At 39.5% G+C, this 25275-nt stretch overlaps 1 protein-coding gene across 1 annotated transcript in view; it reads left to right on the forward strand.

The window, feature by feature from the left end:
• Window positions 1–23370, forward strand: part of SKOR2 (SKI family transcriptional corepressor 2) — a 35984-nt gene extending 12614 nt beyond the window's left edge. Inside the window, exons 4-8 of the mRNA XM_057527238.1 lie at window positions 498–563; window positions 944–1042; window positions 10012–10079; window positions 18262–18327; window positions 23274–23370. Of these exons, the coding sequence (XP_057383221.1) occupies window positions 498–563; window positions 944–1042; window positions 10012–10079; window positions 18262–18324 (296 nt within the window). The 3' untranslated portion in view covers window positions 18325–18327; window positions 23274–23370. The remainder of the gene's footprint in view (window positions 1–497; window positions 564–943; window positions 1043–10011; window positions 10080–18261; window positions 18328–23273) is intronic.
• Window positions 23371–25275: the final 1905 nt, after the last annotated feature.

Here is a 25275-nt window from a genome sequence, read left to right on the forward strand (position 1 = left end):
AGGGACAGCTAAAGCCTCCTCCCACTTCTTTTTCACCACCCCACATTTTGGTGGCCCAAGAAGGCTGGAGGCTTCTGCTTCCATGGTCTTGGGCGCCTTCCCAATAAAATCTTCACTTCTAGAAGGAGAGGGAGTCTGATCAGATTTCTCCCAGAAATGTCAGCTGTTCAACCTCCTCTTTTGCCCTTCTAGCAGTTAGCTGGGTTGTAAAGGCTGGGCAGTGGTAGAGGCTGGGAGGGAGGCTGACATCAGGAGTCTGCTTTCATGGAGCTGTCGTCACAGTCTAGATGGACTCCGCCCTCATTTTCTGTCACTCGCCTCCATGGTTCAGGGGAATGATACACGAGTAAATGAGGACAACATTTGGCTCCGAGGACTTCCACCTTGAAGTTATATTAAAAAAACTCTTTTGTAGATATTAATAGAAAGTGAAAATAACAACTTGCAGAAAATAGCCTACACAAAACTAATATGTTTTTCTCCTTTTTTTTTTAAAGGTGAACACACACAAGAGACGAATTCACCTCATTCACTCAGAAAGGATGTAGAAAATATGGGGAAAGGTAAAGAAAAGTTTTAATTCTGTAGAACTTCTCTTAGCTTTAAAAGACTAAAGAGATACTAGGAGGATATTTTTGTTCTACACTATATTTTAAGCTTGACAAGCAACATATGAATAATATATGGACCATGGGGTGGATATAATTGAGATTAATGCATACATATCAATCAATACATGACACTGTAAAATAATACTTTAAAATAATACATTACATTGATTTATATTCATGGATTTCTGCACAAAATCTATCCTATGTCTATGCGACACTTTTTAAACTGGTAAAATATTTTGTCTTATAATAATAGATTGCCATATATAACAGTTCTCTGGAGAGTTATTTGTAAAGATTAGTAAAATGACTCTTCTTTTTTTCTTTATTAGAAGAACTTCAGAAGGTTTTATTTGAACAAATAGATTTGCGGAGACGACTAGAACAAGAATTCCAGGTGTTAAAAGGAAATACATCTTTCCCAGTATTCAGTAAGAAATCACTTTTATTTCATTGCCTTATGATATTTGATGACATTTCTATTGTTAGGCATAAGGATAGGCTTCTAAATATTAAGTGATTACACAAAGTACCACAGGGTCTTCCGGTGGTCTCAGAGTATTTGGAAATTTTAGCCTGTTATTTATGCTTTGAATCAGCTGACAGATAAAATTTCTTATAAGAACCTTTTGGTGTTTATTCTATTGGTATATGTGTATCTGTGCATATGTATTGTGTACATTTAAAACATGTATGTGAATATACCATTATATATGTAGATATAGTTAAATAGTCAGAAATATTAATATTTTTTAAAACAAAAGAATTACTCAGGTATTTTTTTCTCTAAGGTAGGAAAAACAAAAGAACAATTAATTCTTATTCTCAGATAGTGCTAGAGAGCTGCCTGGTGCTTGAGATATGAAGATTTAAAATTTAACAATTCAATGTACACATATTTTATTAATTAAAATTAGTATAATTTTAGTAGTTTGGGATTCTCCATCCATATTTAGCATTAAAATTCCATTCCAAATTTGGTGGCAAGAGAAACTGTAGCATAAAAACTATTGGTTCTACTCCCAGAGTCCTGGAATTTCAGAAAGACCTATGATAGGTGTCCAGATTTCTAAAATTCACCTGTCGTGTTCTGAATCACATTTGGACAAATACATCACAGGAGTATTTTTCAAGCTTTTTGAAGTTTCATTTAGTCATATTTTAAATTATATACATTTAATATTAATTTTTTCAGGGACACTTTTTTAGAATGTCAGTGCCCTTTGTTTTTTAATCCAGGCATCACAAAACTCATGTTGGTAATTCCTGTGGTAGAGCCATAGGCAAATATCCAGAAAAAGATTTTTCAGTAATTGTGACAATTTTAATAGTATGAGCACAAAGGTCTGCACTCGCCAGAGCTTCTCAAATGTAATCATCAGCACAAACTGAAAGACATGCCCTCTCAGGTAGCATTTTTGAATAGTACTGGGTTCCTGGTAACATGTCAAACTAAGTTCCACCAGACTGCTTAGCAGGGATAAAAATGAAGAGGACTCATGATGGAAGAGAGTTCTGGCCCCAAGGAGTGATAGGGTCGGTCAAGTTTGTGATCTGTCAGTATCCGCAAGGGAGGTTTGGAGCTCACGATGCTTCAGTATTTTGAATTTGGAGAATGCTTGCTGAGGCTTAGAACAAGATGGAAGGGAGGAGAATGGCCAGTAGCTTTTGATAGTGTGTTGGGATCATCATGACATTTGTAGCTTCAAGAAAAAGAGAAACATATTAAAAATATCTTTGAAACCTTGAAAAACAGGTGCTTCCAAGGGATCCAGGATTCTCTCATTTCTAAAACCACGTCTTAAAAAAGACTGCACAGTTCCTTGCAGTGATGAGCAGACACTGAGTGATTTGTGTCCCTTCTAAGCTGATGTTTATCTAATTGTTGAGTTTGCAGACCCAGCAGAGTGAGTCCAAATACCACTGAATCCCCAAAGTATCCACCTAACTCCATGTGAAACCAGTGTAGCCATAATTTATCCCATTAATAAAAGCTGATCAATCATTTTAAGGAATTAAGTAATTTATACATTTTCTTACTAATTACTCTACCATACAACATGTACATGTTTCTGCTTCTTAAAAAGTTAGGATGTTGTAGTACAACTGTCCAGTTCCCATTCAGACCCATCACTCATCCTTTTGGTGTGAATTAAAATGAATCCTCTGTGATTGCCACATATGTGAAACACTTCAATTAAACAACAGAAAAGTTTTGCCCTTTTTTATCTACAGTGTACTCCACTGACCAAGGAAGTGGTGCCCAAGTTTGAATAATGCGTGGTTTAGACACACCACAAGAGGCAGTTAATTTCACACCAGTGAAAATAGCAAATGCACATTATGTGCTTGTTAACTAAATGTGAGAGGCCGTGAGGCTGGCAGACAGATTTAGATTCGCTCAGATGGAAAGGGGAGGACGGAACTTTGTAAAGCTGCATCAGAAGGAAGCAGAGAGGAATCCCAGCAAGAGCTTTTTACTAGGAGGCGGACTCACAGTCACAACACTTCAAACCCAGCTCACTTAGAGCACTGGGGACCTAAGCGAAGCTGTCACCTGTGGCACTTAGGAACCCAGGCTTAAAATACCCTGAGATACTTTGTGGCTCTGCTACCTCATGGCTGTAGGACCCTGGAAACTGTAAAGTGGGCCAGATCATTCCTGTCCCACAGGAAGATGAGGACCAAATGCGAGGATCCACCTGAAGGTCTGAGCACATCCCTAGCACAGGATAAGTGCTCGATAACATCAGCAGTGATGGTGATGGTGATGACGAAGCAGGAGGAGGAAGAGGAAACTATTAGCATCGAGCTCTCGAAAAGCATTTCTAGAATGGGTCCAAACTTCTGAGCTTCTCTTGTTGTGCTTTGGGAGTGAGTGATGACCTGTGGCACAGAATAGTGAGGATAAAGATGAGAGGGAGGAGGAGGAGGAAGAGAAGGAGGAGGTGGGGGAGGGAGGAAAGTGGAAGAGGAGGAGGGGGAGAAAGCAAGCCTCCATACTCTGTGGGCAGAGGTTGGGAGGAGGAGGAAGGACAAGCGAGTCTCTCCACTTGCTGGACAGAGGCTTCCAGAGCTGCAAGACTGTTGGGGAAATGCAGGGAGGAGGAAAGGAGCTCACACCGCAGAGCAAGCAGGCATTTACCATTCAGGTGGAGGCAGCAGAGAGCCTGGCGGCTAGTAGCGGGGTCTCCAGGTTTGGACACTGACTCCCCCACTGAGTAACCTTAGGCAAGTTACCTAACCCCCTGTTCAACTGTAGAACAATACTACTACCCATCTCGTGGCATTGCAGAGAAATGTATAAAGTGTTTCGCATAGTGACTAGTGACTGATCCATAGTAATGTGAGTTGCTGCTACTGTTACCATTTTAAGGGTAATATGTATGTTCTTGCAGGGGCTTTATTGTAAACCATCTGATATTAGAAATCAGAACTTCTAGAGCTTTCCCGGGCTGTAGTTATAGAGGATGAAACAGGCAGTGAAACTTATTTTGATATGAGACAATCCGTTTAGTTGACCCACTGGGTAGAACATGAGAAGAGAGCTCAGGAGGGGATCCTGAGGGAAGGTGGGAGAAATGTAATCTAGATTGGGTAGAAATAAGAGTTTGGAGGAAATGGATGAGGAGGAGCTTCATCTTTATCAAGGTCACTGAAATGACAGTAGGACAGCTGGTCCCACATCCTGTAATGACAGTCATGTTTAATTGGACAGGAATAAATGGTTGGAGACCCTGCCCCCAAGATGCCACCATTCCGAGCTCTCCCACTAAGGACTGGTCTGATCATTTTTGCGGCTGCAAATCCAGAAGTCATTTTAGCCATCACATTGTATCTGCCTTCCCTAGTGAATCTCTCCTTCCTCCCTTCTCCTCCAACACCCTGCACCTTCCTTTATTACAGTATTCAGGCCTTTGCTGTAGTTTTTCATCCATTTTACTCTCTTGCCACTGGCCATCAGTATAACTTCGGAGCCTAGGCCTGACTGGGACCTGCCAAAGGGTTGCTGGATGAGGCCATGAATGGAGAAGGCCCTCACCTTCTCCCTCTCCTGTGTCGCTGCTGCGGAGTGCCCTGGGTCCTCACCTCCCTTCCCCGCTCCAGCCCTTTCTGCTCGCTGCTATTAGCCCTGCCTTCCTAAAAATCTGCCTTTGGCACCACGTCTTCCACTCACTATAGTGATTCCCTGTTGCTGACCATATCGCGTCTAATCTAACTCCTGACTGACTTTTACAACCCTCCATAATCGGCCCACCCAGGCTTATTTCCACTTCTCCCCCTACTCAGTTCCATTTACCCTGCGGACCGCCCTCGCCCCTCCCTTTCCACCTCTGCGCCCTGCATTTCTCTAGTCCAAATGCCTACCTTGTCTAGGTGCTCCTCATCATTTGGGATACAGCTCAAGCTCTGCCACCTCCAGGAAGCCTTCCCACTCTTGCAGTATGCACTCTGTGCTGAAGTCCTCCTGTGTTTATTTCTAGTTCCGTGGGTGTTTTGTGTTCACTCCTCTCTGATTCTTTCACCCTCTACCCGACAGTGTTGTAAATAATTTCAGGAAAGAGTCTTCTGTTGCTGCACATGCAGCAAATTGTGGGAACATGACGTACTCGCAATCAATGGTTGATATAAATATTGGAGTCGTATTCGAAGAGATTAAAGCTGACAATGAAGATGAGATTGGGTCACTGATAAAGGAGATTAGCAAGGACTCATGAGTTGAGTCCTTGGATTTGCAGGTATGATGACAAATTCATGGCACTTGAGAGAAACAAGTGGAAACGCCAGTGGTTTACAACAGGGAAGACCTAATGACTGGGGTTTTGTGAAAAACTTAACTGGTAGATTTTGATCATGTCATCATTTTAGATTTTTATAAAAAATTTCTTTTCCAAGTTACTTTTAAGGTTACTTCTTATTAAAAACAAACTACATTTCATCTACCCGAATATGGTTGTCCCATCTTTCACCTGTGGTTGTTACTAGATTCATTCTATGTTCAGTGGTTTCCATCCTTCCTTCCTCTCTCTTTGTCGTAGCATCCTCTGGAGAAGGAGGGATGGGGATTCTAAAACATGGTACAGATCAAAAGTCTCTGTCGTTGTTTAAAAGCAGTGATAACAAAATAAAGACTATGTAAATGAAATAAGCCCCAAAGCCTATTGCTTGATGAGTAGGCTGTACCAGGGGAACTAGATCTACCATATGAGTTCTCTTCTTATTTCTAGTGCCGGGTATGTAGGCTGGATACTTTTCGTTTCTGTTTGAAAAACTCTTTGGCTTTTCAAACTGTCCACGTTTGCAGAGCACAGCCTTCAGTGCTTTTCTCTGCCACCTCCTCTTATGCTATCGTCTTCCAAAAATAGTTGGGTTTCAAGTGATTCTCATTAGAGAAAACAGCTTAATGATTTTTTCATCTCCAGTTAAATTGTGTCTTCATCAACCTCAGAACATAGCAAAACTTTTAGGTTTTTTTTTCTCTTGCCAATTAACAATCTTTATATCTCTAAAGTTATACACATACTTCTTGTAGAAAAGTTTAAATATACAGAAATATAAAGGAAAGAAAATAAAAATCACCCATAATCCTGTCACCTAGAGGAAACCAGTGTTAACATTTTGGAGTTTCAGCCTTTCTAGTGCATATTAAATCATTTTTTAAACAAAATGAAATATTATACACACCAGTTTTTACCCTCCTTTTTTTCACTTAACATGAGCTTCTTTTCAAGACTACCTAGCAGTCTATAAATGCACTCTTATATTGGACATTAAAGTTTATCCAAGTTTTAGGCATCGTTGTTACTGAATCTTTATACAAATCCATGATCATCTCCTTAGGATAAACTCCTAAAAGAATTTCTGTTAGAGTATGAACTTTTCAAAGCTCCTGATACATAATTTTATGCTGCTTTCCAGAAAGGTTGTACTAATTTATACTTCCATCCTTGGAACACCACGTATCATCTTTTCTTTAGATCTTTGCGAACTTAAATGGAAAAAGTGGTTCCTCATATTATTTCCTTTTCTTTCATTGCTAGGGATATTGAACACTTTGCACATGTCTGTCATCCATTTGTATGTTTTGTGAATGCCCACGTATTCTCTCCCCATATTTCTTTTGACATGTTCATTTTCTTCTGGTTTATGTGAACTCTTTATATACTAAAATATTAATTCTTTGTCATGTTGCAAATATTCTTTTGTCTCTGTCCATTTTTAAACGTTGACTATGGTGTTTTGTGTTTGTGTTTATTGTCATACCAAAGTTTTCAATTTTTACCCAATCAAATCTGTAAGTCTTTCCTGTTTGCTTTTTGTCTTTGATGCCCTTCCTCACTCCAATTTTATAAAAATATTCACCATTTTTCCGGCACTTTAACAGCTTCATTTTTTTTCCACTTTAACGTAAAGAATTGTGCTGTGTGCCATCGTAGAGCAATGAGCATGGATTAAGTAAGGACCAGTTATCAGCAGTCCACTCCAGGTTACCCTTAGCTATTTCCTTCTCCAACATCAGACTCTCCCGGGATGCCAGGGAGGTGCCACAACCAGCTTCAGGCAGCCCTTCCTCTCCCACCCACCTCAGCATCACCCTGATCAGAGGCACTGCGGAGCCCGAGAGGGCCAGAAGAAGCTGCTGAGGTTCAGAGGGCAGTTCTCTCCTTCACAGAGGGAGACCTGCTTGGAATGTGCTCTGGTGTCTGGAAAACACACTGATCTTCTGAAGGTATTCTGGCCCAGGTACGGGGCCAAGGGCACTGGAACCAGGGCAGTTTGTGGAGCACTGGCTCCTGTGGGCTTGTACCCAGCCTATGGGCTTTGACCCACCTCCAGGGCATCCTGAGGTGGCAGGTGGGTGGCAGCCCCTCATACAGTACCTGACTTCTAATTTTTATCAGTGTAAGTCAAAATTACCCACTCCCCATTTTCCAGCACAGGAAAGACAGAACTGGGTGTGTGGAGCCCAACCAAATCAGTTTACCTTGTCATCAAATCTTAAAGCAGTAGAGCAAGAAAGGACCTTACAGAGCACATCGTTCCACACCCTGTTTGTTCAGATAAGGGTCTGAGCCTCCAGAGGGGGGTAATTACTGTCCAAGGCAGAATCCAGACCTTCTGGTGGGTACTTCATTGTTCTATTCATTCCTCATTCATTAACTAGCCCCTGCTGTGTGCCAGGCCCTGTGGTGGGCTTTGGAAATTTTAAAAGTGTCTAAAACTTATCTTCCTGTCCTCACTGTTTCACTGAGAGACAGATGTATAACAACTAATCATAGTACGGATTATGGATGCATTCACAGAGGTATGTACAGAGTGCTGGAGGAGTACAAGAGAAACGTGGCTAGTTCTGGCAGGAGAGGGCAGGAGAATTGGAGAGAACATTTCAGAAGACAGAGCGTTTGAGCTGGACTTTAAAGAAAAGGGAGATGTTTGCTGTAAGGGCCAGGCCACAGCAGTGGCAAACACAGAGTGGCTGGGAGTGCAACGCATGTGCGGACTGGAGAGTGGTTTGGTGGGCAATGTGGTGGAAGGAGTTTCCTGTGCCCCCTTTGCTGCAACCAGCTGAGCCACTTGCTGTTCCCTACTCCCGCCCCCACATCTTAGCGAAGAACGTTGATCACACCTCCTCAAGCTTTTCCTCCTGCTTAACCCTCCAAGGGAATGAGGGCTCCTTCCCTGATCCTTGCATAGTACCACAGGCTTACCTCTATTACAGTAACTTTCACATCAAATTCTGAGGTGAGAGTAGGAAATGGGTCTTTTTAAAAATATGTATATTATAAAAGACAAAACTATGGAGACAGTAAAAAGATCAATGACTGCTAGGGGTGGAGTGGATGGGAGGAATGAATAAGCAGAGCACAGAGGATTTCAGGGAAGTGAAAATACTCTGTACGATATTGTGATGACAGACATATGTTATTATATATTTGTGCAAACCCATAGAATGTCCAACGCTAAGAGTGAGTCCTAAGGTAAACTATGGACTTTGGGTGATAATGAGGTGTCAATGTAGGTTTATCCGTGGAAACAAATTCTGGTGAGTGATGTTGATAATGGGGGAGGCTGTGTGGGGTGGGGGGGAGGCACAGAGTGTATATGGAAAATCTCTGTACCTTCTTCTTAATTTTGTTGTGAACCTAAAACTGCTCTTTTAAAAAGGTCTTTTAAAATTAATTAGTTAAAAATACATGCTTGAAGTTGGGGAAGGAATGCAAATAGTGTAGAAAGATAGATCAAAAAAATAAAAAGAACAATGTTTGTAGTTTCTAAGTATCCAGAATCTCATGAGTGGTAAAGGGTTTATTACCTTGAAAGCGATGGGAAACCATCACGGAGTTCTAAGCAGGAGAATGAAAGGGATTTGGAGGCCAGATGGTCAGTTGGGAAACTTTTCAGGGAAGAGGTGTCTGTATTCGGGAGGTAACAATGGCAAAGAGAGGAGAGAATGGAGGTAGAATATACAGGACTCACACACCAGTTGGCTGTAGAGATGAAAGGGAGAGAAGAGATGATGACAGAGTTTCTGGTTTCTTCAAGCCACTGCCCTGACCATCCACCACAGATTCATATGAAATCATGCTAATTTCTCATTTAAAGCAGAAAAAGCTGAAGTTAACCAAGTCCACACTTTAAAAAAGATCAATGGAAAGGATGAAAGAACAAGATGCACATTAGGAAGTCATTCCTTTCTGGAAATACAATAAAAATGATCAATATGTAGAATGGCAAAGATATTTTGCACAATATGTCTTAAAGTTCCTTCCTTCTCAGATTGAGGCAAGGTCTGTAGAACCACATAGGCCCAAGGAGGATGTAAGATAAGGCTGCTACCGGGTGGGAGAGTTTGCAGGTTGGGAGAGTCCAGTCAGAATACATTTATCACTCACTCTCTTAGACGTGAGATGAGCTGCAGTGAAGCCAGGCAAGCACATCTAACAGACCTACGTCTTATCACCCAAGGATTCGCGTTCACAAGGGTCCACGTTCCCTATGATCAGCTTTGTCTGAGCTTCACCCCCTCACCAGCACTAGACTTCTGAAGACAGTGGAAACTCTCAGTACTGTGACTGGCTCAAGTGTTCAAAGACTAGAGAACATGCTTGCCCTCGACATTCCTGAGTAGTTATTATGTGCAAGGGATTATACTAGATGGGCTATGTGATACTGTGAAATATAAGAGGTAGACCTTAGCCTCTCAGGATTTACTGTCTATTCTGATTAAATCACAGTCTTGAAGAAAACATCTCTTCAAACAACTATAGTATTTACTTTTAAAAATACCAAAGGGCGGGGAGGCGGTTCTATGGGACTGTCAGTAATATTTTTACTAAATATACCGATAGTAGATTTTGCACTTTAATTAATTTATTTCTCTGTTTCTCACTCCTACCAGATAATTTTCAGGATCAAATGAAACGGGAACTAGCCTACCGAGAAGAAATGGTGCAACAGTTACAAATTGTAAGATGCATTTCTACTTAAAAATAAATGCAAGGTGATGGGTTTGTTTTCAAACCACCCAATATGTATGAAGCTGTTTATGTTTTTGCCTTGAAATCCTTTGGTCCACTTCCCTCTCCGCTGGTTTAGATGCTAATTGCCAAGAGATTTACTTAGATGCAGGATAAACAGATGTGTCAGTACATTTCCTCTAAATGTAACTACCTACCATGTGTTAATAGACAGATGTGTACATTGTCTCTGAGGGCGAACCAGAGGTACCTGCATTGTCTTCCACTGTGCAAACTTCCAAACACAGCGCTGGGCTGCACCAGAAGCTCAGGGAAGGGCCATTGTCTTTGTCTTCCCCCTCCTTCCACCACCCAGACCTGAGCAGGCCCTCTGCTGTCAATAGAACTTAGTATAAATACAATTAATCAATTAAATTCACTTGAAGGACGATGGAAAGAAACGAATTCTTTCCAAATGAAGTGTGTTACTCTATCCTAATCATGTCTGAAAGTTGACACTGACAAAGATCTATTTATACAGAAACAGGGAAACAGGAAAATGTCTGATAAATAAATGTTGTGAGGTTTTATGTTTTTCGTTTTTTGAGTTGTTTTTTTCTTTTTCCTGAATTCCTCACCCTTTGTCCCCATGCAGATACATCTGGTATTATTTATTAGTGCTTTGAAAGCAGTCTCCCAAGCTTCCTCATTTTCATGAGTACAATGGGGAAATAATTTCTGCTTAGTTTTTGTAAGAGTTTTTATTTATTTATTTATTCCTTGACGGCTGTGTTGGGTCTTCGTTGCTGTGCACGGACTTTCTCTAGTTGCGGTGAGCGAGGGTTACTCTTCGTTGCGGTGCCCGGGCTTCTCATTGCAGTGGCTTCTCTTTGTTGGGGAGCACGAGCTCTAGGCGCGCGGGCTTCAGTAGTTGTGGCACGCTGGCTCAGTAGTTGTGGCTCGCGGGCTTAGTTGCTTCACGGCATGTGGGATCTTCCCTGACCAGAGCTCGAACTTGTGTCCCCTGCATTGGCAGGTGGATTCTTAACCACTGCGCCACAAGAGAAGTCCATTTATAAGATATTTTTAATCACCTGGGTAAAGACATACATTGATCCTTAGTGTTCTTCACAGCATGATTATTATAATTTGGGTTGCTTGGTGTTTCTGAGCTGGTCCACGTTATCCTTATACCATGAAACATGTATCTATGCAGACCCGCCTGTCTTGTCTAGAGAGCCAGGCATCTAGCTTTCTGTCAGGATTATTTAAGAAAGGTGGTTATTGATGTTTCCTTTCTGCATGGGAGAAATCATGCTTGCGTTAATGGAGATTGCTGAGAGTCATTTTGAAAGCAGCCTTGTATTTCATGATGTTTTCCCCCATTCTAGGGGCTCCATTAAAAGTACTGCTTCTAACTTTAACCCTCCTTCTGAGGTTTTCCTGGATCTCAAGTGCTGGTTAACAACTCTCAGTTCTGAAAACCACCTCAACATAAGACCCTCTTAAACAGGATCTTTCTTCTTGTTTTGGTTTTGTTTGTGTTAGTTTTATTTGCACCTAACTTCACTGGCCAACAGAAGGATTTTCTTAATCAATTGAAAACTGATCCCCCACAGAGGTTAAAAAAAAGTATCTACTCTTCTTAGCTTTTGATACCTAGATAATAAGAGCTACTCATTACTTGCTGTGAATTTATGTATTGTTTTATTTGTCCAAAGGAAGAATGTAAAGATAGAATCAGAGGTAGAAGGATATAAAATTTTAAGACCTTACTTATTTTACTTAGGATATCGTTTTCAGACTCTTAAAACAAAAATTGCCACACATGCAACCAAAAATGTGTGACTGCTGGGTGGTGATGAGCATAGCAAAATGGGCATTAGGAAAGGAAACTAAATAATTATTTCAGTGCCAGTTATTTAAGGCCAGTTATGTAATTTTAATGTCTTAATTTTCTTTGACATTTGGTTTCTTTAGTAAAAGAGGAAATGATATTGCATCCATGTAATAAGCAGGCCGTATTAATAAAAAAATATCTCATCTTTTGAGATATTTGATACATGGAAGATACAAATTGGTATTACAAAATATCTTTATTATATTGTATTGCAAAATATTTTATCCTTGTATATTTATTTATCTAGACAAGTGTTATTAATTCATATTCCTCTAGATAGTAAATTTTCCTGGTTGCAAATTAAATTCTTTGGGAGGAGCTGGAATGTTTTCCCCCAGCCTTGTAGGTACCGTATAATTCCTGAAATCCACAAAGGTACATCCAGACTACCAACATGAAAATTGGTGAAATAGACATGATTTGTCCCTTCTGCTCCTCCCCCTTCTTTTGTGTCCCCTATCCTTAGATGCCCGGGTCTTCGTGCTACCTTCAACGCCTAGCATGGTGTCTAACATCAAATAAGGATCAGTAGACATTTGTTGAATTAATCACCACCCATGGATGTCCCCTGACCCAACTCTGATACTGTCATGTAGCAATCCTCTTAATTCTTTTCCAAATTTTCCTGGCTTGGTCCTGATTTCCTCAAATTTTTTTTGTGCTGGGTAACTACTACCAAAACTACTAAAAGAAGGCATACAAGTGAATTGCTGGGAACTTATGTATTACAGCACCGTCCTTGTGACTAACAGATACAAGCTTTAAGGTCTGCAAACTTGAGTTCAAGATTCATCCTATATAGTTCATTGTATCAGTTTCTAAACCAAAGGGACCTGTTGTAAGGTCCAACCTAGTACCCTGATAGGGACATGATAAGGCACAAGTGTTTAATAAACATGAAATGCACATATAAACATAAAATGGTGTGCCGATACAAGTAATCAATTTAATGGCATGCCCCTTCTCAAAGTAGTACCTCTATTAGTGGAACTATTTGAGCCCTGGTGGCTAGAGATATATTTGTGCGGGAAGGACCTGTGTTCACACTATACCATCTGCTTTAGAACTGAGGCAGCAAGCTCAAGTTTACTTGAACAGAAACTTATCCTGTCCCTTATTCAGCTTGTTGTATTTGCTAAAGTAACTGGAGAAAAATGTCTTTAGAAAATTATACCTAAAGATTATCAAGAAGTTGCTAGGTATCACAATTATTGACTTTCTCAATATTTTTAGTTGAATGCTCTAATTCATCAGTAAATATAGTTACGTGCTTTGCTCCTTGAGAACAGAACAATTCACCAAAAATTATTTTATTCTTTTATGTTTAAATTATTTTATATTTAAAGTTTACAAAGCATGTATTACAGAATAGTCATGTGCTTACAGAATAGGCATCTTTTCCTTTAGGTGAAATAAAAACCCACTCTATTCTGCAGTCATGGAGAATTCAAATATATTAAAACCATCATATTTTGTAACAATTCCCATAGACCCACAACGCATTTATCCTATGCTGTTGCACAGTGTTCTTATTCAAGATGATATCGAAATCATCTTGGGTATCATTGCCATAGAAAGAAAACTTATGAATTTCTTTGGTTCCTGCATTTTTAGATTCTCCGCTGACTGTAATTTCTACACCATTGCTTCCTTTTACAGTTTGTTAAATGCAAAGTTGTGATGACCATAGACTCAAATGATTGATTCTCTTTGTGTGTTTATAAATAAATGTGCATTTACCTAATGTGAGATTTAAAGCATATGCAGTTTATTTAACATTTATACATGGGCCACAAGCTAATATTTTTTTTACAAATAGTTTAAAATGAGAGTTTTACAGTCCTTAACACAGTTTGTGTTATAGTCCCCCACCTCTGCTCTGGGTTTTCAAATGCTTAAAATGTTTTCATTACCAAACCAGATTTATTTATACAAGCGAAGAAATATGTTCCTCTCAATATGAGCCAAATACAAAGGTTTTAGAATTTAGCACGTTCATGAAGATGTTACTGTTTAGTATAATAAAGAGCAAAAGATTTCTCATTCACAAGTGAGCTCTGATTTTAGGAAAAAAGTGTTCAATTTTTAAAACAAAACCATCATCCCTTAGGATTGAGAAGAAGGTGAAGAAAACATTACAATGTTATATGTAAATTATATCTCAATTTTTAAAACATTTTTAAAGAAGAAAGTGAAGGCATTTTACTAAGTGTATAACCATTCTTAAAAGATTTTTATTAGACTGTAGTTGATTTACAATGTTGTGTTAGTTTCAAGTGTACAGCAAAGTGAGTCAGTTATACATATACATATATCCACTCTTTTTTAGATTCTTTTCCCATATAGACCATTACAGAATATTGAGTAGAGTTCCCTGTGCTATATAGTAGGTCCTTATTAGTTATCTATTTTATATATAGTAGTATGTATATATCAATTCCAATCTCCCAATTTATCCCTCCCCCCTTATCCCCTGGTAGCCATAAGTTTGTTTTCTACATCTATAACAGTGTATAACCTTTTGATTAAAGTTTTTCCAAGGACTGGAATATAATGTAGTTTACAACATGAGCCGAGACTACTGTGATGCCTTGATAACCTTTTTTTTATCTTTTATTGCTAATTTGGCAACAATTTTTTAAAGCAAGTACATGTATATATAAGGTACTACCGTAGGTTTGTTGAAGGCATGTCATAGTTGAAGACATAGTTGTTGAAGACATTAGTCATAGCTCTTGAAGGACGCTGTGAAGCTGCAACAGAAAACGCATGATAAATGGCTAGACCCAGACTCACATCCTTTGAACTTGCTGGATCGCTACCAAGGGGCGCGTAGATTGGGAAAAAGTGCTTTTAAAATATGCTAGTCTTGAAGTGCCCTCTGCTGTTTTTCCAGAACACTGCAGTCACACGCAGCCAGAGGGAACCAGTCTCAAAGTTCCTCATTAAAGCCTCAATTAAAATTAACGTTCAACCAATAGATTTAGTATTAATGTTTCGTTCACCGTGGACTTGTAAAGAGTCAGTTTACAACTTTCTGATGGTGTAAGCGCTGTGCTTCCTTGCAGGGAAAGGAGCGGTGACAGGTCTTTATCGTTTCTGGAGGAGTGCTCCCTCTTTGGCAAGGGCACAGCTCTTCTGTGTGGTCTTTTCTTGGAGGTTCTCCAGTATTCATTAGGATGGGAACTTGCCCAGATTTCTACCGTCTGAACACGGAGAGCTTTTTAAAATATGTTTTACATATTTTTAAAAGGTAGATAGAGCACTTTATTTTTAGAAAAAGATCCCTGGACCCCTAGAAGATTTTGATTTTGTGACTAAATATGTAACAAGTAGAGGACTTGACGTTAAGTCTGAACTTCCTTGGAAGCTGCCTTAAGATTCTCCAGGAGACAGACTTTGACTACAGTGGGTCCTTTTCCAATTATTGATCTATTGCCTTGCATCTTGACAATGCAATGACTCGTTTCTTAATTATATATCCTTTTTCTCGTCTTTCTCCTTTTGAGATGTTGACCCACCTTAATGTCTGAGCTCAGGCTAACTCTCTCGGCACAATCTAGGAAATTATCTTTTTTGGTAAAATCTCAATACTTTTGATAGACTAGAGCCAACTAGGTGACTTAGAAGTTATATAGCAACTTTGAGGAGTTTTGTCCATGCCAATCTTGGTGATTTCCAAGCTGGTCAGAATGAAAAGAAAGCTCTTATAAGTTCTATTATAGGAGATTTACATGGCATAATTATCTTTAATGGAGCCTCTAAGATCCTGAGCTCCCGCAGTTGGGGAGTATAGAACCTGAAGTACCATCAATCATAAAGGTGCCCATTACTTGATGTATCATAAGAAAAGAAATTTCCAACTATTATTCTCAGATACCATCAATTATAGTACATCCAACTTCAGAAATGTTAAAATGTGAGGGAAAACACTGCATCTTAGAATCAATGAAATAGGATAGTTTCCATGAACAATCGGGCCATATGCTAATATATTCTTTATTAATCATTCATGATTTTAGACTTGGAATTAATGACTGTCAGCTCACAACCTGAGATTAATAATTCTTCACACAGACTTAAATTTCAGTCTGGAGATTTGGGGATCAAATGTGCTTATTTGGAAATGTCCTTTTTTTCCTGAGTCCTTTTCTTAAATTTCCTTATCAGCTTCCCATCTTAATGAAATGCTGCATTGTTGTTTCTGAAAAAAAGAAAAAGGCATTCAGACTTAGATCTGAAAGTAGTGCCCTTCAGGCAGTTTTCTTTGGGTTAGGATGAATAGTTTACTGGCTTTGATGAGATGGTGCATGGTGATATTAACTTATCTCGTGCAGTGCCTGGCACAGAACAGACACTTACTAAATCTTCGTGGCATCTAATCTTGATGTTGAGAATGCTTTCTAAATGCGAGAGTGACACAAATACATTTTATTAGGTAATCCGTATACGCCAAGGTTTACATCATTTCTGCTTGTTATCCTAAATAATAGAATTCCATTCAAAGCTCTCTGATATCATGCATCTAAAGAAAGAGGTGATCCATGTGTCTTGGCATATTGTTTCATACACCATAATGGAAAATCAGGATTCAAGTATGTCTCTGTTCATAGCAGGTATAGCATAACCCAGAGTGGAAAGAAGAGGTAACTAGAGTAGGTCCCTGTGTAACTATTCTTGTCATAGTTATCTAGCTAATCTCAGCTCTCATCCTAAATATGAGATTAGGACAACTATTTATGGTCCTATATGAACCATTAATTTCGATGCTGCTATTAAGGCCTTTATCAGATATGTCTCTATCGTATACATCCATGTTGTGGCTGTGTATCAAGATAGTGAGGTGGTTATTTTAGTCTTCTCTCTTTTTTTCATTAAAAAGACTGTTTGAGGGCTTCCCTGGTGACACAGTAGTTAAGAATCCGCCTGCCAGTGCAGGGGACACGGGTTCGAGCCCTGGTCCAGGAAGATCCCACATGCCGCGGAGCAACTAAGCCCGTGTGCCACAACTACTGAACCTGCGCTCTAGAGCCTGTGAGCTACAACTACTGAGCCCGCGTGCCACAACTACCAAAGCCCACGCTCCTAGAGCCTGTGCTCCGCAACAAGGGAAGCCACCGCAATGAGAAGCCCGCTCACCGCAACAGAGAGTAGCCCCCACTCACCACAACTAGAGAAAGCCTGTGCGCAGCAATGAAGACCCAACGCAGCCAAAAATAAATAAATAAATTTTTTTTAAAAAAGACAGTTTGATTCAACTAACCAGTTATTATGGCAAAATGGTCCAGCTGGTCTTAGCCACAAGCATCACTATAGATTTGTAGTTCCTTCCCATTAATAAAGGTTCATGTCTATGGACTGCTAGATCAGGAGAGCAAAACATAAATATGCTGGGGATATGGGGAATGTATATAATAGTGTTCAAAATATTACCTACTTGAATGACTATAATTTTCTTTCCTTCACTGCTTTTACATAATATCAGCCATAGTTCATGTTACATTCTAGAAGGCTGAATATTTCTTTAAATGTAAAACAGATTTATATCATTAGAGTCCTGAATTTAGCCTTATAATGATGAAGGTAAGTAACATAACTAGGGTTAGTAGAGAGGCAAATCTAAATAATACATGTAGTCCAATTTCAACAATCTGAATTCTCTAATGAAAAGTAGCATATCAAATGCGATAGACTTTCATTCAAAACCCCAGTACTGAAAAGTACTTTTCAAGTTTATCCAGGTAGAATTCTCAAGGGTCATATTTTCCATTCAGTGCAATTATTTCTGATGCTTCTTAGTAGTTATTGGGAAATTACCCAGAGTAATAGTTTGTGTTTAGTTAATCTTATTTGTGATTTATAATGATAGCATATTTCCTCACTCTAATTAAATGAAAAATTACAGTGAACTAGTTTGTAATCACACTCTTGTTTTGTGACCTTGGACATACGTTATAACATAATAACTTAATTTTCATACCTAAATAAAAATAAGAATACCATATTACTAAGTGCAAATTTTTGAAAATTTCTTAAGTGAAATGTCACATAGGAACCTCAGAGACTAGCTGTAGCAACAACCTAGTGTGATCACCTGTTCTGTCCTGATATGCTTTTTAACAGGCCTTAGAAATGCTATACCCCAGAAGCCCCATACTGCTGGGCAGATGGAGACCTTTTGTCCTCAGGGCAGATCCACCAGCATTCAAATTTAGGCACAATGAAGGTTCTCCATTATACATGTCTCCAAATTTTGCTCACCTGGATAGTTTTGCTTGTTTTTATCTTACAGATTCCCTATGCAGCAAGCTTGATCAGGAAAGAAAAGCTAGGTGCCCATCTCAGCAAAAGCTAAAAGGTGAGCTTACCAGAGGAAACAGATTTTCCTTAACTCCCTGAATTGTTATTGCTTGGCTGTGTTCTTTACTGACGTACTTGAAATAGCCCAGGGGATTGATGATGTTGTTTAAGCCGATACACTGCTGAACTTCATTCTAGGCATGGGGCTTCCTAAATAAATGGCTAAGTGCATCTTATAAATTCTGTGGAAAATTTCTAAAACGAAGGAAATTCTCAATTCAGTCTTGCAGATGTGATCTTCATTCTGTTTTGAGGTTTTCTACTCCTTCCGGTTCCTCCTGACACCCTGATTCCTGGTCCTCTGAAGGAAACCGGAGTGTCAGAAGCCATGCTTATTATGTTTTTTCTTCTCTGTCTCTCCTTTGCTTCCAAAATGTCTTCCTGAAACCCGACTTTCAGTGAGTTACTGACAGATGGTGCTGTGAATAACTGCGTGCGACATAGACCTTTGAGAACTTCTGCTGCAGGATTAGTCATTCATTCTTTCTCTAAAACAATCCTTGTTTCTCTACAGCTGAAGCCAGATCCAATGTCACATACCTGGCAGCAATTTAAAAGACAAATATTCTGGACTCCTAAGGAAAAGAAGACAGTAAACATTCAATGACTATAATCAGAATATACCTAAACATTTCAAAAGCAAATTTTGATTATATGGCAGAAGATATAAATAATTGTTAGAATTGAAGGAATGCAAAAACTAGGATATTGTTGTTTCTCTAACAATACGTTAGGATGACCTAGCAATTGGAACTGCTAAATCAGGGAAAAACTCAGATGTCAGAGGTGGTATTTATAAGTGCTCATGGCTAACTAGGATTGTGGTCATTTATCAGTTTTATTTGCTCCCATCAGAGTGATTCTTCCCACTCCTTCCCTCTGGAACATATTTTCAATTCAATAGAATTTACTGGCCAAAAAACTCTGTGCAATGCAGGGTCATGGTTCCTATTCTTTCCTTCATGCCTCTTTTCTGCATATCACAAGCCTCCTCTACTATGTGCACATGACAGTTCTACTTCTTGCCATTATCTTTATTAGTGATAATCTTCAGTATTTGTCTTAAACAGTTATATGTATGTCACATTTCATTAGGAGCTCAAAATTCTTTCCAAGACAGTCTCTCATTCACATGCTTTCCCTTAATTTTACGCACAGGGAACCAAGGTACAGTGAAGAGAGATGTGATGTATTATGTCTCTGTTACAAAGCCAGGAAGAGATTCTAGAGCTCCTGATTTTAAATGCATTGCCTGCTTGCTCCTTAAATAGGGACTTCTTGTCTTCTGTGAGCAGATGTTTAGCAACAGAGTTGCTCAGATAATAAGTCATTCTGTTTTGGGATGCTCAGATAATGTCATTCTGTTTCCATCCCATGAAGTCATACACAAATGGACCTGTGAGTTTGGTTTCATTCTATATCTTCAAGTATGTTTCTTACGTCTGAAGTTGACTTTGGGTGATTTCTTTCTCATCATTGTAGACCAGATTTGTCCCAGCAGTGTGAAAGGAATAATTTTAGAACATTCAGAGTCTAATAAATCTTAACGCAGAATATCCAGGTAATCAAAGCAAGAATCATCCAAATTAACGCTGATAAACCCATATGTATAAAAGTTTGAAAATGTCAAACTACTTTCCTTTCAAATCAAAAAGTATATATTGGGATGTGTTTTTTTAAGTAACCTTTTTATTGAAATATAACACACATTCTCCAAAGCCTATAAATCGTCAAGTCATACAAGTCATGAAGTCTACAAATCAGAGCTCAGTGAACTTGCTTAGGTTTCTAGCACCCAGATAGCTACCTTGTGCCCCTACCCAGTTACAAAAGATTGGTTTTACCTGTTTTTGAACTTTAGTAAAGGACATTTTATAGAATGTTCTCTTGTATCTGGCTTCTTTCACTCCATGTTTGTGATTCATCCATTAGAATGTAGTTTGATTTATACTTAGGAACTTCAATAAACTCTCTTTCTACCCTTCCACTTCCCTGACTCATCTTCTCTGCTTGTCAGACATGAGCTGCTCTTGCACCTACGAAATGAAGACTTACTGCCCAGAAACCACGCCTTTGATGGTGACATAGTGTACAGTGAGGTGGGAAAAAAAAAAAGATTGATTTGTGTTTAGTAACTAATGCTTCCTCCATGCTGATTTTGTTTCCATCCTTGCAGACAACAGGGATTTCTCTAAGTAGACCCTGGTGCTTTCAGAAGATTAGTGGTTACTTAAATGCTGAGCTAAATCAGCCAAGCAGAGAATCACAACCATATTGTGAGAGGCAGTATTCGATTCTCAACATGCCAAGCCTGCAAGGAATTACCCCAAGAGAGATGACAAAATAAAAATCATTACACCAAGGGAGAGAAACAAGTTCTGTCTTGCTGAGTGACCACAGGTTTCCAAATTAGGGACTGATACATTAATGTCTTATGCAAGAGTGACCCTTAAGGTAGTGTGCTGTGTTCTTGCCACCCAGTGAATTCCAATATGACTATTAAGAGGAGGAAGCTTTTCAAAACCACAGGCAATCCACTTAATAAGCTGAGCAAGTATTGCCACGTATCACTGCTCTACAAATCATTTTTGCCCTACGTTAGGACACAAGAAATTCCATGTCGAATCAAAATAAAAGTCCACCCATACCAGGGGAGTAACAGTGCAATTCCGTTAGAAGAGCCAAATTGTTGTTCTTAACAACACCAACCTCAAACTTTAGGCGTGTACACTGAATAACTCTTAACTTTCCCTTGATAACTCCTTAAAGATCCATTATCCATGGATTTATCTAAACCTTTCTTCAACCTAGGCATAGTCCCCTTTGGGGCAATGAATTCTATTTGTTTAGCTACCAGCTGTGTAAATTGTAGTTTGTTTTATTTATCTTCAAACTACTTTCTAAAACAAGCCCTTGTAGATTAGACGTGGTGCAGCTCTGCATATTTGCTTTATCGTGAGCTCACGAGTACAATGGAAGTGATTTGAAAAAATATTTCAATATGCTGCGTGTATTATCCTTTCATCTGGAACTGTTTTGAACACCAGAATTATTCCTGATGGTCTTCCTTACCTTTGGTCATTAATGTGCCCCAGTTCCTACACAGACGCTCCAGGATAATCTGTGTGAAATCTGCACCCCAAATAAAAATGTCATGATATTAACACCAGTTTAATATTACTTTACATTCTTTTTTCCCCAAGCTCCTTTTAACATTATGCAAACGTCGTCCCTGTGACTCAGTGAAATACTTATGTCTTTCAGAGAACTCAATTATTTTACGTAAGTGGAAAGTGAATCATAGGATATGGCTCATTCATAGTCATACAGAAACCTGCTGAACAAGCTGGAGATAATGATAACTGTCATTCATTGAGCACTACCCATGCCAGATACTGGGTTAAGCTGCCACATTCTCTCTTTTGATCTTTACAAGTCCATAAGGTTGATCCTATTACTATCTCCATTTTATACATGAGAACTCAGAGGATCAGTGAAGTCACTTAGCCAGAAAGTGACAAAGCCAGGATTCAATACAGCTCTATTTGACTCTAAGCCCCTTCTCTGTCTTTCTAGGATCATTGGGCTGGTTTTGAGAGTCTGGTTTCTAAACCTGACACTACTTCCCTATGTCATCTGAAGTAATATCACTTAATCTCTTCGAGGCTCACTCTTATCTATGAACTGTGGATGGCCAAACCTGATCAAAGTCTCTGCCAGCTCTAAATTTTGACTATCACTCTTGCATGCCAGTCTTCTGCCAGATTCTCTCTCACAAAGGGCCTGCTTTTATTAAAATCTGTTCATACAAAACCCTATATAACACCTGAGGGTGTAACCCACCTACTTTTTGCCTTAGGTCTTCATTTTCTTCATCACTAATTGCTACTTTGCGTCCTTCTAGAGAGTTTGAAAATATCATTTTTTCCCCTATCCTAACAACATCTAACTCTTCAGTAAACGGTTATTTTTATTTTGTTATTTTTATTTTAATTCTGGGATAATTGCTACGAAAAGAATAGCAAGAAAAAGGTCTTAAAGGGATGTGGAGGGATTGTAATTGAACATTCTGTGTCTTCCTTTTGTAACAATCAAAGATGGGGGGGCGGGGGGGCATGTCCATTTCTAGCCTCTGTTGTCAAACAAAAGAGAACCAGGTTCTTTCAAGAATCTCCGTTGAGAATGACAGTGTGCTGCCACACTTCTAAGGGCTTTACGTCAATTATCTTATTTAATCTTCAAAACAACCCATTGAGAGAAGTACTGCTACTCTCACCATTCTACAGCTGAGCAAACAGAAACGCGTAGATGAGTAAGTTGTGTGGTCTCACTGCTAACAAGTGGCAGAATTTGAACCAGGCCGCCTGGCTCTGCAGCCCACACTTCATCTGCTCTCCCCTGACTTGTGACCTGAAATCGTGGCCTAATTCACATCTTCCATTATCAGTTATAAATATGCAGTTAATAACCAATCCAGTGGTTTCATTGATGTTGAATCGCAAAACCTCTGTAGCTGCCCTAACACCCCAGGACAAGAAAAATGGATGTAACTTGGACCATTCAGCCAAAGCCAGCAGGGCACCAGTGCATGAAATTCGGTCTGCCCCTTTTACCACAGGCTGTCTTAATGTTTGCTCAACAACAAATTGGAGCTTCTGGAACCCAGCAAAATGACTTTACTGTAAAGAAGGCATAGCAAACCAGCACGCTCTGATGTAATAGTTCTAGTTTGGCTCAGTGTCAGCAGAGATGCATCATGTAAGGTAGCAGGCAAATATATGGGAAAAGGAAGATGCTTTCATGGTCACTGTTTAAACATTTTTATTCAAACTGTACTAAAAATGTCTTCTCTTAAGGATATACTAAATATTACTTTAAATGTTTTTAAATTATCTGATTGTATCACACTGAGGTTGTCATTCTGTGCTTTTTGTCTTATCCCAGGTGCACAGAACCACTTACTCTTGTTCTCTTGTAAGATACAGACTGCCCCTGAGCACTTCCGACCCGCACAGAGACTGCAAATTGAAAGGGCTTGGGAATCAAATATAAAATTAGGTTCGGGAGAACCCAAGGACAAGTGACCTCAAAGCAGCATGGACAACCATGTAAAATAGACTGTAGCAGCCATTCATTAGTTGGGGGAGGGGGGAGCCAACCAGAGCAGTCAACGCTTGTTGCATCTTTTGGTGGAACCAAAGTTTGAGTCTGTGTTTTTAAAGGCCAACCGAACCCAGAGCGCGGGAGTGCTGTTAGCCAACCGGGGTGGGAAACCCATGGACGGTCCCAGGGAATCTCTGTGCTACATACTTGGAGAAAGCAGCCCTATGAGATCATCTTTTACGTTTGAAGAAGTGATTCTTGGTGAAAAGACAACACAAGACCTGTCCTAGGAGGGGGGATCACGTTTCGACAGCTAGGATGGCATCAGCCGTACAAACCTGCTTTTCCCAGCAAAGTGGACAGACTTATGTGTGGCCCCTTCCTCTCTGGTATTTTGCCTGCTATATGAATGAAGATTGTATTCCTTTGGAAATATTTTACAGTTTAATATTGAGTGTAATTAAGAATATAATCATGTTATCAAAAATGGTATTTAACTCTGTTGTAGTAACATTCATGTGGATAAAAAAAGTCTATAATAAAAAAACTATGAAGTAATGGTTGTGTTCATGTAGTTAAATGCACATTTGCTTGGGGGCAACTAGTAGAAACTAATACTTTTTAGAATTATTTTGGCATAAAATATTTGAATAAATTATTTTTGAAAATGAAATTCCTTCAAAAATGGTTATTAAAGTCTAAATTAGCCTTTGGCCCTTGTCAGCAGCTGGAGTCCTCCCCAGCATGATAGGATCTTTGTATGGGAAAAGGAAGGTTTTAAATTCCAGCTAGGTCTTCTAACAGCATTAGTGAGGAAGTCGATAGTGTGCCTTCCTCCTTACTGTGATGTTGAATCAAAGTCCATGAGATCATTGTATGCCAAAAATTCTGCCTCTCAGATGAGAGAGATAGAAGGGCCAAATGGTGACCCTTTGGAGCCAGGATTTCTAGAGTAATGCTGGGTTGAACAGAAGCCTGCTGTGGATGATCTCCGGCCCTGGAATTGCCAAAGACCATCCTAACTGAAGAGGCATCTCCCCAATGGCATCCCTCGACAGATTTCAAAAGAAGTTTAAAATGCATTGCCATGATATTTGATACTTTTACCCACCATCTTCATTATCATAAACTATCAAAAAAACTTTGACAATTCTCCCTTGAGATAAATTTTCTTATCCTTAGCTGCCACATTAAGAAACCGAAAGAGGGATACTCATTAGTGATTTTCTTCCCAGCCCATGAAGGATGGGACAATGGGTCAGAGAAGGGTTATAAACCAAGTCCTGGAGTCTGAGGACAGGTTCCCAGTGACCACTAGAAAAAAAAATAATGTGAAGATGCTGCAACTAACCGCGGAGAGAAGGACGTTCTTCCAGGAGCCTGGGCATGGGGCTCACACAGCCCTTCAGATGTGGCACACGCTTCTGAAACTGACGGCTGTGCTTGGCACGGGGTGAGTAGCTGGTCATTCAAGTTGGTGGAGCTTTTTCTCCTATGCAAGCTTTAAATTACACATAGGGATGGAAGCCTAGCATCCTTAGCTTTGTACTCTCAGCCAGTGATACCAGAAGTGACAGAAAATGACCAGGGAGGACACAAACCTGGCTTCATGACCAGCCACCAGGGGACAGCAGAGGTCATTTTCTGCAGAACCCAACGCAAACTCAGGGACCAGATAGCTTCTCAGAACAAGGGCAGCAGCTCCAGAGAGAGCTAAAGATTTGTGGATGAATTTAAGGTCTTTGTCCTGCAGCTACATCATCTGTCCATGTAAACGAGCCTGAAACATCGCTCTTTTCTTTCCAATTGCAACTTTAAATGTCTCAGAGTTATTAGTGCTAAA

The sequence above is a fragment of the Balaenoptera acutorostrata genome, chromosome 13, assembly GCF_949987535.1.
Source record: "Balaenoptera acutorostrata chromosome 13, mBalAcu1.1, whole genome shotgun sequence".
Classification (NCBI taxonomy): Eukaryota; Metazoa; Chordata; class Mammalia; order Artiodactyla; family Balaenopteridae; genus Balaenoptera; species Balaenoptera acutorostrata.